Source organism: Phaenicophaeus curvirostris, chromosome 1 (genome assembly GCF_032191515.1).
Source record: "Phaenicophaeus curvirostris isolate KB17595 chromosome 1, BPBGC_Pcur_1.0, whole genome shotgun sequence".
Classification (NCBI taxonomy): domain Eukaryota; kingdom Metazoa; phylum Chordata; class Aves; order Cuculiformes; family Cuculidae; genus Phaenicophaeus; species Phaenicophaeus curvirostris.
Window position 1 is genome coordinate 69,667,455 of NC_091392.1, and position 12,361 is coordinate 69,679,815.

The 12,361-nt window shown below is 37.0% G+C and overlaps 1 protein-coding gene across 2 annotated transcripts in view; it reads left to right on the forward strand.

Annotated features, from left to right (window-relative positions):
• Nucleotides 1–12,361, forward strand: part of AEBP2 (AE binding protein 2) — a 51,232-nt gene that overhangs the window by 16,647 nt on the left and 22,224 nt on the right. For both annotated transcript variants that reach the window (XM_069862129.1, XM_069862120.1), the window contains exons 2-3: nt 2,174–2,381; nt 5,491–5,598. In XM_069862129.1, the coding sequence (XP_069718230.1) occupies nt 2,174–2,381; nt 5,491–5,598 (316 nt within the window). The remainder of the gene's footprint in view (nt 1–2,173; nt 2,382–5,490; nt 5,599–12,361) is intronic.

Here is a 12,361-nt window from a genome sequence, read left to right on the forward strand (position 1 = left end):
GGAGGTGGAAAAAGTATGTGATATTTGCATAGCATTTATAGTATGTATTTGATATACTTTTATTAAAGCAAAAAAATGTTGAAAAGATCTCTAAAACTTTCTTTTAAACTTGGAAAACAAAGGCATAAGAATAGTTGGTCAGTTTAAATAATAGGAGGAAACTAAAGGGTTGGAAGATGATTTTTAAGGGGTCTGTGCTTGGGATATGGTGGTCAGCGTTTCCATAAATGTTACCTTGCTGTTATTGCTCAGATTAGAGTTTGTTCATGAAATGAAATTACTTACTGTAGTTAAAATGAAAGGTTAACTGGAAAACATTGACTAAGGCAAGGCTTTTTCATTGATAAATGCAGTGGCATCCACATGGTGAGTGAGGGGAGGAAGCACGAACAAGGCAAATACTTATGATGATTTTAAAATCTATTGCTGGAAAAGACTGTCTGTATCTTTTAATCGCTACTAATATGAGAAATTGCTAGCAAAGGCTTTTAGAACAAAAGAGCAAAAATGCTAATGATGTCTTCAGATTTTGAAAAATGGTGTAGATTTTCTTTTTAATCTGTCTCAATGTGTAATAGAACAAGAAAGGATGTGTAAAGAGTGATGGTCAAAAATACAGAACAGCACCTAAAGCAGAAAGCTTTAGCATAGAAATTACGTGCAAGAGGTGGGGTGAAAAGGGGTATGATAAGAGTTGAGGAAATTATTTTCTTTCTTAAATGTAATTAATCTTTTTTTTCCTTGCACTTTGCTCCGAAGAATATGTAAAGACCTCTGTGTGTAAATTATTGCTGCATAGTGGGCTGTACTAGCCAAAGTTATCTATGTGGTCAATAGAAATGGTTCTTCACTTCTAACTGCCACTGTTAAGACTGTCTGGATTACTGCATCTGGTTTGAGACGCATTCCACATATGTGCATATTGTAGAAGATCTGGTGAAAGGTCTCCAAGATGGTTAGAAGGCTCAAACAAATGCCATACATGGAGAGGCTGAGAGATTTTCTTCAGTTTTAGGATAAGAAGAGCAGGGGTTTTGCTGGTTTTGGTGACCTGATAGGGATTATTATCAGAGGAGAGTTGTCTAAGCCCTACAGCTGCTACAGATGAGAGGCAGGAGACATAAGTTGCAGTACTGGAAATTCTGAGATGATGGGAATTTTCCCCCTTCCCCACAATGAGGTTAACAAGACATTGGGAAAATGGGTAGGAGAAAGTCCAGCCTTTGAAAACACTCACAAGCAGTTCAGCTAGAGAAGACCACAAGCAATCTGATCTCACTTGCTTCTGTTAGAGCAGGAGATTTGGTCACATGATCTTCTGAGGTCCTTTTGAGCTATGGCTTTGTGGAAGGACAAAAACATAAAGATTTTTAAAGACAGTGAACAGGTTCCCAAGGTAAAAAAGAGATATAACTATTTAATTTTTATCCAGGAATAATGTTCATCAATCTCCGTACTTTCTCATATATGGAAAAAGCACACACTCTGCATGTTTTTTCTAGTCCAGTTTAATCCTTGGCTCTGTATCTACCAAGGTAGAGAGCAGAACGGCTGACAACACTGACCACTGCTGGCCACGCATTCCCACTGCTCCTTCTGACTTCTCTGGAAAGTTTTTAAAAAAACCCACAGAACAAAAAGCGTTAGTTTAGACCATGCATGTGATGGACACCATGCGGAGGCAAGTGTGGGAGTACCTTAAAACTTCTGCAGAACTCCAGTGCTGTATTTTTTTTTAAAGATCTGGTGTTAACAGTGAATGCTGGGGTAGATGCTTCTCTAGTTTGACAGAGCTTGCCTTTTTTTTTTCCCTTCCCTTTATTCCCCCTCCCTCTTCTTCTCTCCTGGGAAATGAAAATAATGAATGGCTGTTTAATGTAGCTTAAAAATGGCTTTGTTAATCACATGAGAGTTAATTTTCTGGCAAGTCAGTGAATGGGAGAATTTTCCATCCCTGTTCTGTTGCCAGTGTCCAGAAGTTGACTAATAGTAGCTATGTCCTCACTGTATGTGTCTTATGAAGTGATGAACCACAATGAGTTTGTGTAAGATTTTCTTTGCATCCTGTCTAAACAAAACCCCGAAGATCTACAATCCTTATTTGTTCTGATAACATGCAACAAATACAAACTTTGTTTTTCTTTTTGTCTTTTTTTTTCTGTGTGTGTTATAGCATAAGCAGCACTATTATGGATGTAGACAGCACAATTTCCAGTGGGCGTTCAACTCCGGTTATGATGAATGGACAAGGAGTTCCTGCCTCCTCCGCAAAAAGCATTGCTTATAACTGTTGTTGGGACCACTGCCATGCTTGCTTCAGCTCCAGTCCAGATTTGGCAGATCACATTCGCTCGATACACGTGGATGGTCAACGAGGAGGGGTTGGTGTTACTTTTGTTTGCTTCCTATTTCTTAGTTTCCACTATAATGGCATAGCAAATTCTGTGCTTTAAAGTATAATTTCTGTAGGTAGCGGCACCCAAGGTTGGGCCTTCAGCAGTCTGATACTAGGCATTCAACTGCTGTTTTTTACATAGTTCACTTGGTTTGCTATTCTGTGTTTTTAATTGAATGCCTAACTTTAAGAATGTAGTAAGGTTTTTTTTGTAATAAATTATTTGAGGCTATTGGTGTTCTGAAAGATATGCTAACTTCTCAACATCCCAAGGCTATCTTTAAGTGCTTATATTTGGAATTCAATTTCTTAAAGCTGTTAGTGTACCTGCTACTGTGTGTGAATTAAGATGATGTCATATCTTGATTATTTTTATGAATGGAGTCTCACTAAAGGTAACATATATACAGAATGTGTCATAGGGAAGATGTAAGGCTTATTGACTGGACAGTACAGTCTTACCAAAACAGCTCATCTGTAATACTGATGGCAAGTGTACCTTCAATGTAATGGCATTTAGTCTTTTTTTTAATTGAAGGACATACATGGTCATTCAAATTTCAGTGTAATCCCTGGTGAAGTTCTGCAATTTTCATTGATCTCACAACTTTAGTATTTCAAAACATCTTCTAGTAGAGTAATTTCAACTCTGTATGTAACTACCGGCCCCTCTCCAACTTCCCAAATTACTTTTGCCTGGAATATGTTGTGTAAACTACCTTTTCATCAAACACAAGCAGTCTGCCTGCTTTCAGCACTGTACATTGCAGCTCTTTAATTTCTTGGAGAGCAAATATCAATTCTTAACCTGGACAATAATGTATATGAAATTTTCATTCATTTCCAAGAAAACAGTTAGGCTAATACTCAGTCTAGAGCTTTCTCAGTGACACTATTAGAACTAATTATTTAAAGTAGTGTGCACTACTTTAAATAATTTGTTTTCTAATTGTGTCACTGAGACAGCTCTGACTGTGTTTAGCTAATGTTTTTTGGTATGAATGAACTTTCATCTTCATATTTGGTTACTTCTTTCAGTCCAGGCTCTAAGCAGAATCACCCATCCAGTGATCTGGTGTTTTAGCCACCCATGAGATAATTTCTGTAATTCCATTCATAGGTTTATAGAAGTGTTGTATGCATCCTGGATGAAACCAATGGATGAGGTGTATTGGTATCCTGTGGGTTTTGACATAACTGCATCTCCATGGGCCTCTGTTATCCTATCCATGAGCTTTTTTGATTTCTTAAAACGGAACTGAAAGATATATTATTGTGTTATATTTCTGTTCGTGTATATTGTGTGACACGATTTGTGGGTGTCTGTTTCGAAAATGTTAGACTGTATTTTGTCTTTCTAAAGGAGGAGCTTGTTGGAAGCAAGTGTCTTTGAACTGGTGCATTCAGTTCACAGTTCTTATGCCCCCTACTGGAATTAGTTTATTTTTTTAAAAGTTCTTCCACTTGATGTGGAATGGGACTGATCCTGGTCGTTTTGTTTCAAGTATTTGTCTGCCATCTGCTGGCGAGGTGTTTAAGCGGTGTTAGATATTAAATTGTGGTATTGGTTGGATTTCACATATTACTTAATTACGATGACTATGAATTTGAAGAAAAATGGGGCTAGTAACTGCTTATTAAGTACTTAAAAGAAATGGGATAAACACCCTTGTATGGCAGAATGTATATTTTCAAGATAACACTGAGATGACGGCTCCAGACCGAACCAGTTAGATCATAGGGAGCCCAGGAAACTTTTTGACAAAATAGTTTTATTTTCCAAAAGTGTTTTTTGCAGAAGTATTTTTTGGATTCAGCCTTTTGATAAGGGTTTCCAAGATGCCTTGCTTGGACTTTTGCTGGGTTGTTGTAAAAACAAGTGCTTGTGTTTTTGGAGGGGTTGCATTTCCATGATCTGTAACTCCAAAGTAATATACTCATTTGGTGCATGCCCTGCAGTCTGCAGTTGCAGATGGAAACGTTGGGACAGTTAGGGAGCTGTTACAGAGCCTGGAGTCTTGGAAGTTCCAGGGGATCTTGGAACTTCCAAGCAGCAGACACCAAAGGTTTAGGGGGTTGAGCCTTATGTGTTGGTAGGTCTGGATCAGTCACACAGGCACAGAGGGTTTTCCAGATTTGTATTAGTAAGCTGCGTTATCTACATATTACATAGTAAGTACTTAGAACCACTGTGGCTGCTTTTTTTGTTTTGAAAATAGTCTTTTAAAGATGGAGTTTTTTAATCTCCAAAGGAGAACAAGAAACTCAAATCCAATTAGTTTCCTGCAGTTTTGAAAACCTGTATTATGGACAGTGGCATTCGTGAGGACTTTATTTTGCTGCTACAAATTAGAGCTGTACCCCCTTCACACACCATTTCTAATGAAAGGCAAATTTATTGAGCTCTTTTACTTTCTCAATTATAGGCAGACACAATGTCAGGAGAGAGAGAGAGAGAAAAACTGCATAAGTTCTACTCACCTTAATGCACTGTTGTGCGTGTGACAGATTTGTACACTGGAATCACAAAATGCATGGATTTTGAATCCTGCAAGAAATTGTGTTTTCTACATCAGGAACTGATTGTAAGGCCATAAGTAGATGTATCCAGTATTCCATAATATAAAACTGGTATCTAAAAAATTGCATTGTAGTGAAGAATTTTTACTTTTTTCATGCTCAAAGAATAAAATTATTAATTGCTTATCAGAGTAGATTATATTATTTCTGTATCTGCTACCCAGAAAGTGTGAATTTGTAATTTAAAAGATGTTCTGTATCAGCATCTTGTGGATACAGATATTGAATGGGAACACAAACTCCTTACAACATGTACTGTGGCTCTTGATTGTGTTTATCTGCAGGAGCATCTAATTTTTTTAACATTTTTATTCCAGATGCCGGCTTTTTTGAATACTTGTGGTTGTAATTATTTCCTTGATTATATAAGAATTGTGTTGCAAAATAAATTGTTATTGTTTAAAATCCTTTGAAGTACTTTGTATTGTGAAAACAGGCTTCTTTGCTAATCTGATTTGTTCTTTTTTTACTGTTTTCTTGACTTGTGTGAACTTATAACGTTTTTACTCTGTTAGGTGTTTGTTTGCTTGTGGAAAGGTTGCAAAGTATATAATACACCTTCAACAAGTCAAAGTTGGTTGCAGAGGCATATGCTGACGCACAGTGGGGACAAACCTTTCAAGGTAAGGTTCATTGTAAAATATGGCATCCCTTATTTTAAGAGTGATCCTGTTTATTTTCCCCAATACAGTGTATTAATTGAAAAATGCTATCAGCAGGAGGATTTCTTAAGTATCCAGTGAGCTGAGACGCATTCTTTGCAGTAATAGTGCCCAAAGATCATGTTCTCTTATGAGAAGTGGTGAAGATACAGTTACTGCTTCTCTGTCCCTGTTTCTATTAATCTGTTACTGGTAGAGGAGGGTAGAAATAAATAGTGCAGAAGTTCAGTTTTCTGTGCATTTTCCAGTTGAGCTGCTTACACTGTAACAAGTGAGATATTTTGCCTCATGCTTTACACTTCAACATTAAACTTTGGATCATGCCTGATGGTTCACATTCTGTGCTTGAATAAGAGCTGGTTTTGTTAACAAAATTCAGTTGAAACAGTCGGTGACTATGGTTAACACCTCTAAGAATAATAAGGAAATCAGGAATGCAGGACCGTTGAACTGACTATTTCCTGCATAGTATTTTCTAACTTTCTCTTTCTTTCTCCCCCTAATCTGTACCTGCAATTCTAGGTATAGTAGTGTTTATCATTCCCATATCCACCAATCCGTTATTAATGAGTTGCTTCATCCTCTTATGGATACAGTTGGGGCAGTTCATAGCTGTCAGTCCTGGATCACTTTATGGTAAGTTCCACCCACACAACTTCAGTCTGAAGTTCTTCCATTTAGGATACAAAAAATGAGTTAGGGTTTTTTTTTAAGTTTAGGTAGCATTTTATGCCGTCCTCTCCCCACCCTCCAACCCCACCAGATTTTAGTGACTGTTTCTTGACTTCCCTCTCTACTCTTTCTTCTCAGGTAATACTATCTGCTTTTAAAAAATGATTTATTTTAAAGCAGATTTATTACTAAAAGTATTTCTGTAATAGTAATATCTGCCAGAACTTACTGCTTCTGCATAGCTTATAACAGTAGTTATGACAGAAAACAAAACGAAACCCAAAACTTAAGAGAGTAAAAATAGTGCGTTGTATGTGAAAGTTTTTTGGTGTGGGTTTTTTTTATAAATTTTTTCCTTTTAGTAGAGGTTAGACTTTTTCCATACTGAACTGTCTAGTTTAGTCTTAAAATTTCTGACTGGGAGAATGAATGACAACAGGAAACTCGCTCTTGAGGTTGTCATGCCCTTTGTTTAAAGCATTAGCGTGCTTTTGGTAGCATAGTGTAAGACTTACAGACCGTGAGGGTTTGCAGATATGGTTGTTCCAGCAACTGATCTAATCTTAAATGCTAATCCCTGAAGAAAAAATGTAAAGACCCCAGCTATCAGAGGAAACTTGTACCGTAGATTGTCTCATTTTGGGATTAAATATTTCATATACCTTAAAGTGTAATGGCAAGCTTTAGTCTCGAAGGAAAGTCTCTTTCAGTAGGGTAGTTTTTATACTTACTTGGTCTAGATAAAGGGAGCTCCATTTTAGAGACATTGGATTTTAAGAGGTGGGTATAGCTCAGAAATAACAGTAGTACTTGTGAGTCAGTTACTTAAAGTCAGTAAAAGTTGGCATCCCAATTCTTAGGCTTAGGCTGATTACAGCTAGAGTCCCAAGATGGAAAGCAGTTAATTCTGATAACAACCATCTTGTGTTAAATATGTGTTACTTCATGAGCTGATTTTCTGTACTGTCTGGTTCCGCTAAGGGAAAGAACAGAACAGAGGCTAGGATTGCAGTAGTTAATTATGATGGCTCAATGTGTGTCACTTCAGCTTTATTTCCTGCTGTTGTTTTTAGCCCTGTTTGTTTGTTTGTTTTAATCTCCGTATCTCTCAATCTTTTCCTGGGGGCTTTGAATGGAGGGTAATTGTGGTCTGAGTAGAATTTTGTAACATCTTTTGTTCCCGTGTCATTTATGCTGAATGTAGGCTTCAGGGCGCACATGAGGTAGCCAAGTATGCAAGTGCCTGTGATAGTAACCTATTAATTAACTAGGCCCTTTTCCTCCCTTGCTTCTTTTCTTTTACACACTTTTGTATCAGATGGTAGATTTCAAACATACTTAAGTGTTGGATATTAGTCTTGATTGGTCCAAGAATAGATATTACTAGTTGTTTTATGGCAGTCATTCAAAAACAGAGTAAGTGTTTGTTTTGGTGTGTTTAGCTGTTGTTATAAATCTTAATTGCTCACCTTTTAGGAAAAGCCAAATTTTTTCAAGTCAGAATTGGATTAAGGACCTCTTGTTCTTGATGATTACTTCAGATGAACTATATCCCAAAACCTAAATTACAAATGAAATTTCTGTTGCTTTCTGAGAATACACTTGAGCTCTAGCATAAAAGGAAGGGATCTGTCATTTTAGAGTACTTACCTAGTCATTGTGTTTTATTTTAAAAATAAATTACTGTTAGGATTTTTGAGGAAAGCTAGAAAAGGCATTAATGGAAATAGTGTAGCTGCATGCTGTTTTCTGAAGAACTGCCCTTCAGGGTATTATTAAGGAAAGCTAAGAATGTTAGCTAGGAAGGTCACAAAAGCATGGAAAATTTACTTGTGTAAAGGTAAAGGAGCATTAACTGTATAATGACTGGAGGAGAGTAATATGGCAGTTGCTATATTGTATTTCTAGTCAAAATAAGAGACAGATATTTTCTTAAATTGAAAGGCAGTTGGCAGTCTGAGGCATAAAGCTCTCCTTTACATTAGAACTCTGAAGGATATGTCCCCGTCCTGTCATCCTTTTGCTTGCCAGTGGACTTATTTTATGTACTTGCCCATTTGGGATTTAATTACATATTTTTGTGACATACATGGTGGTGTCCTTTGATTAAAAGCTGCATGTATCCCGTTCTAAATGAGCTTCTGTGCATTCATATTAAAAGTTCTTTATGAGTTTACCTGCCCATAGAATCGTTATGGTTGGAAAAGTCATCTACAATCAAGTCCAGCCATCAGCCCAACACCACCGTGCCTACTAAACCATGTCCCAAAGTCCCATGTCTGCATGGTTGGTTTTTTTAATACCTCCAGGGATGGAGATGCTACCACTTCCCTGGGCACCTTGTTCCACTGCTTGACCACTCTTTCAGTAAAGAAACTTTCCCTAATATTTAGTCTAAACATCCCCTGGTGCAACTTGAGGCCATTTCCATTTGTCCTGTAGTTCATTTGTCACAGGAATTAACTCCCATCTAAATTTCAAAGGCAAAATATCTCATATTTTACTAAGGGTTTTTTTTCCCCATTTGGGTGGCTTAGTATGCAGGGGGGGCAATAATGTTGCAATACCTGTGTCACAGAAAAGGTGAATTTCTTTATGAATACCTGTTTTTATTATATCAGAGTCGCCTGCCGAACTAAGCTAAAAAATCCAAAATGCCTAGACTTGTGGGCAGTTCCCCTTTAGTCATCATTGCTTTCCTACTTATTCCCTCCCTTTTTTTCTAAGCTTTTAATACTGATGACCTTGCGTTTCATGTGGAAAGCATGGATGGATTTTTTGCTTGGTTTTTTGAGGCCATCATCACTAAGTTTTTTTACTGAAGTGTCTTTTCCTAGGGTACCCGCCAGTCCCTTCACCAAAAGAAAAGTGTCCATTAAATGAGACAGTTAGCATTGCAGCTAGTTCTCAATCTGTAGTCAAATATTATTTCTGGAAAGCAGCATGCTTTTCCAATGCTACTTTTGGTAAGCATTGTTTCCTAGTTTGTTTTTTCTTGTCAAGAGGAACAAAAAACCAGACTGATCTTACAGAACATGCTTCATGTTGATAACTTACTGGCCTTCTTTGGGCCACTGTTAGGCATCTTTAAAGTTATGCTGCTCCTCTTAATACCTGAAGTTCATGGCTCTTGTGCTCTTGGAATTTTTCTCTTTCCTTATTGCAGTCTGATTTTAGCCATCCTTTCATCTTTTTGTCATTGTAAACATTCATTTGGTGTAGATATTCTCAGCGTGTCATTGTTTCTCTGAAGGCTTCTAGTATATCCATGCTGTATATTCAGAGTTGAGAGAGGAAAAACCTTACCATTCTTTTTTAGTTCTGTTACTATGTAATTTTTGCAGCTTTTCACAAACTGATGTAATGTTGTGGAGTATCATCAACATATAGTGGTGGTTCTGTGGAGGATTCAGCAACTTCAAAACTTTCAGACTTTGAGAACATGTAGACAGGTGGTTCTAGAGGAATAATCTGAGTTTACTGATTCTGGTAACAATCTTTGGCAAGCTGAGACAAAGTAATGAAGAAATTCTATCTTCCTTGCTTTAAGCATGGCTGTTACAAATAATATTTGAATAGTTTATGTGCTGTGGCAATTTGCATTTTCCAGCATGGTTTCTTCTACTCAGCGCACCCCCTCCCCCCAGCTTTATTTGAGGTACTGCTCATCTTGCCTTGTTGGTGTACAAGGTGAATGTTACTTGAAGATGTATCAAATAAACTCTTCAAATATATTCTAGATGACTAAGTACAAGACGTTAGGCACAATGAAAGGACAAATGGTAGAATGAGCACAGACCAGTGGGGAGACTTTATGCAAAGTAATTACATATAGCCATCTTCTGTAAATGTAAGACTGCATGTGGGTATGTTACCAGCTGCTTTCACAAACTGATTGCAATGTGTATGCCCTTAATGTTTAAGATGAGTCATGCAAAATTTGCTCATGTGGGGTAAATGCTTTCAATAACAATGAGTGACAGCACACAGGTTTATTGGAGGCTTTCATCCTTTGTTTAAAAGGTGGGAAAGTAGTAAGAATGGAATTTTGTGCTCATTCTACTGCCTGCTACTTCCAGAAGTTGTGAAGGGGTGACTATATTTGGTGTACCTCTCAGTAGGGTGAGATATTGGAGATCTGGAAAGCATAGCCTAGCAGCTTCAGTTCTCACTTGGAATATTTGTTATGCTCTTTGCAGAATATCTTCTGTCCCTTAGAGCACTACAGATGCAGGTAGAAAATGTAAAGGCATTCTGCCTGAACACTTCGATGTTGAGACAATAAGGTTTAGTCAGATGTCTAAAAAATTGCATGGTGAGTATTCTAAAAAGGAGATTTGGTTATTTTGAATTAAGAAAAAAACGTGTATTGCTAGATATTTTTATATCCTGTTTGTAAAAATCACTGGTCAGTACTGCCCATTAATAGTGGTGGGTATGGGTACACTGGAGAAATTAAACTTCTTATGTCTTGACTTATTTTCTCTTGAAGTAACATATCCACCAATCCGGACCCAATCTGTCGTATTTGAAATAAAAAGCAAAATTTTGAGATTTAGGTTTTGGGGGGAAGATGAAGATATTGGTTTAAAGTTGTGCGTAATAGTTGAGTTTGATTTATTAGAAGTCCTCTAGATCTGTATAATTATCTGGTGGGAAGCTGATTTGGTGTGACTTACCGTCCAGAGATCCTGAAGTGACAGCCTGAACTGCTCCTTTATCTTTGGAGAGAAGAGACTTTACCCGTTAGTAACGGATTGCTGGATATATTATTTTAGAGAAAAAAAAAAAAAGAAAAAACAGGTAAGATTTTTCTCCTCTTCTACTATTTTCTGTCTAGTACAAAGGCATTCGGTGTCATATTTGATATATCAGCTGTTGATTACTTGATGATGTGATCAAGTGGTTTCTTATGTATATCTCTGCACTATCTGAATGTAACAACATCTGCAAATTTTTCATAGTCTGGCTGCAGACTATAAGTAGGCTCGCTGGAAAAAGATAATCTTTACTTGCAAGTTGCCTGAAAAGTTGAGGATGAAAAGTTAAGGATGCTGGTTTGTAACCTTTGAAAGTAAAATTTGGGCAGAGCAAGAAAAGTAAGTGGTAGCTTCTATAGATAATCTGTATAGAATATCTGTGATTAATGTCTTCGCACAGAACCTTCCAACCCAAACCATTCTGTGATTCTATAGGTGTAAATTTTTAATCTTCATTATTAATTGTTAGAAATAAATATTGCATTGAGGTGACTATAGTGTAAATGAGATCAGAATCTTGTGTGTTTTGAATTTCATAAACGTGCTGGGATTTCTTACGTTCTAAGTCACTGTGAAATAAGTCTACAATATTGCTGTTGTTTGAACATGGGAAATCGTAGGGCAAGGTAAAAAGGCATAGGTAGGTTTTTGGTAAAAATTTTCACAATTCTTAAGGTACTTATTAATAAGGAGGCAGGGAGGAACAAATACAGTGTGAAGGATCCAAAAGCTTTTTGTCAGAGAATTGTTTGTAGTCATCTCAGTACTTCGAAAATTTTCCCTAACTTCCTTTAAAGTCTTTTCTTGCTTAGAAAAAAAAGGACAAATAAAATTGTGAAAAATGCCCTCCTGGTTTTTTTTTTTCTCTTTTACTGTCTTGGAATATATATACATTTTTTTTTTGGTCCTATCACAACTATTACGTGCTTGGGATAACAACAGGTTTTTTTTCACGGACACAATATTGTTTTATGATGATTGTGGAAAGCCATTTGCTAGGTCTAAGACAGGAAAAGGCTTTTCAATTCTCCACCTGCAGGTGGAAAAAACATGGTTGCTTTTTATGAACAAAACATGCTGAGTGGTGTTCTACTGCTGTTTCTTGTCTTTCAATCAAATGTGCAGGCTTCGAGATTACCCTAAGAGCTTGCAAAATTCATCATAAGTCTTCAGAGAAAACTTGGTACTATGTATATAGTTATAGCAATACTTGTTCTTGAACTTCTGTTGGAGCTGCCTTATCTCTTTTCTGGGAAGGGGGGTGGTAGAGAAGAGACGTACAGAAAGAAGGG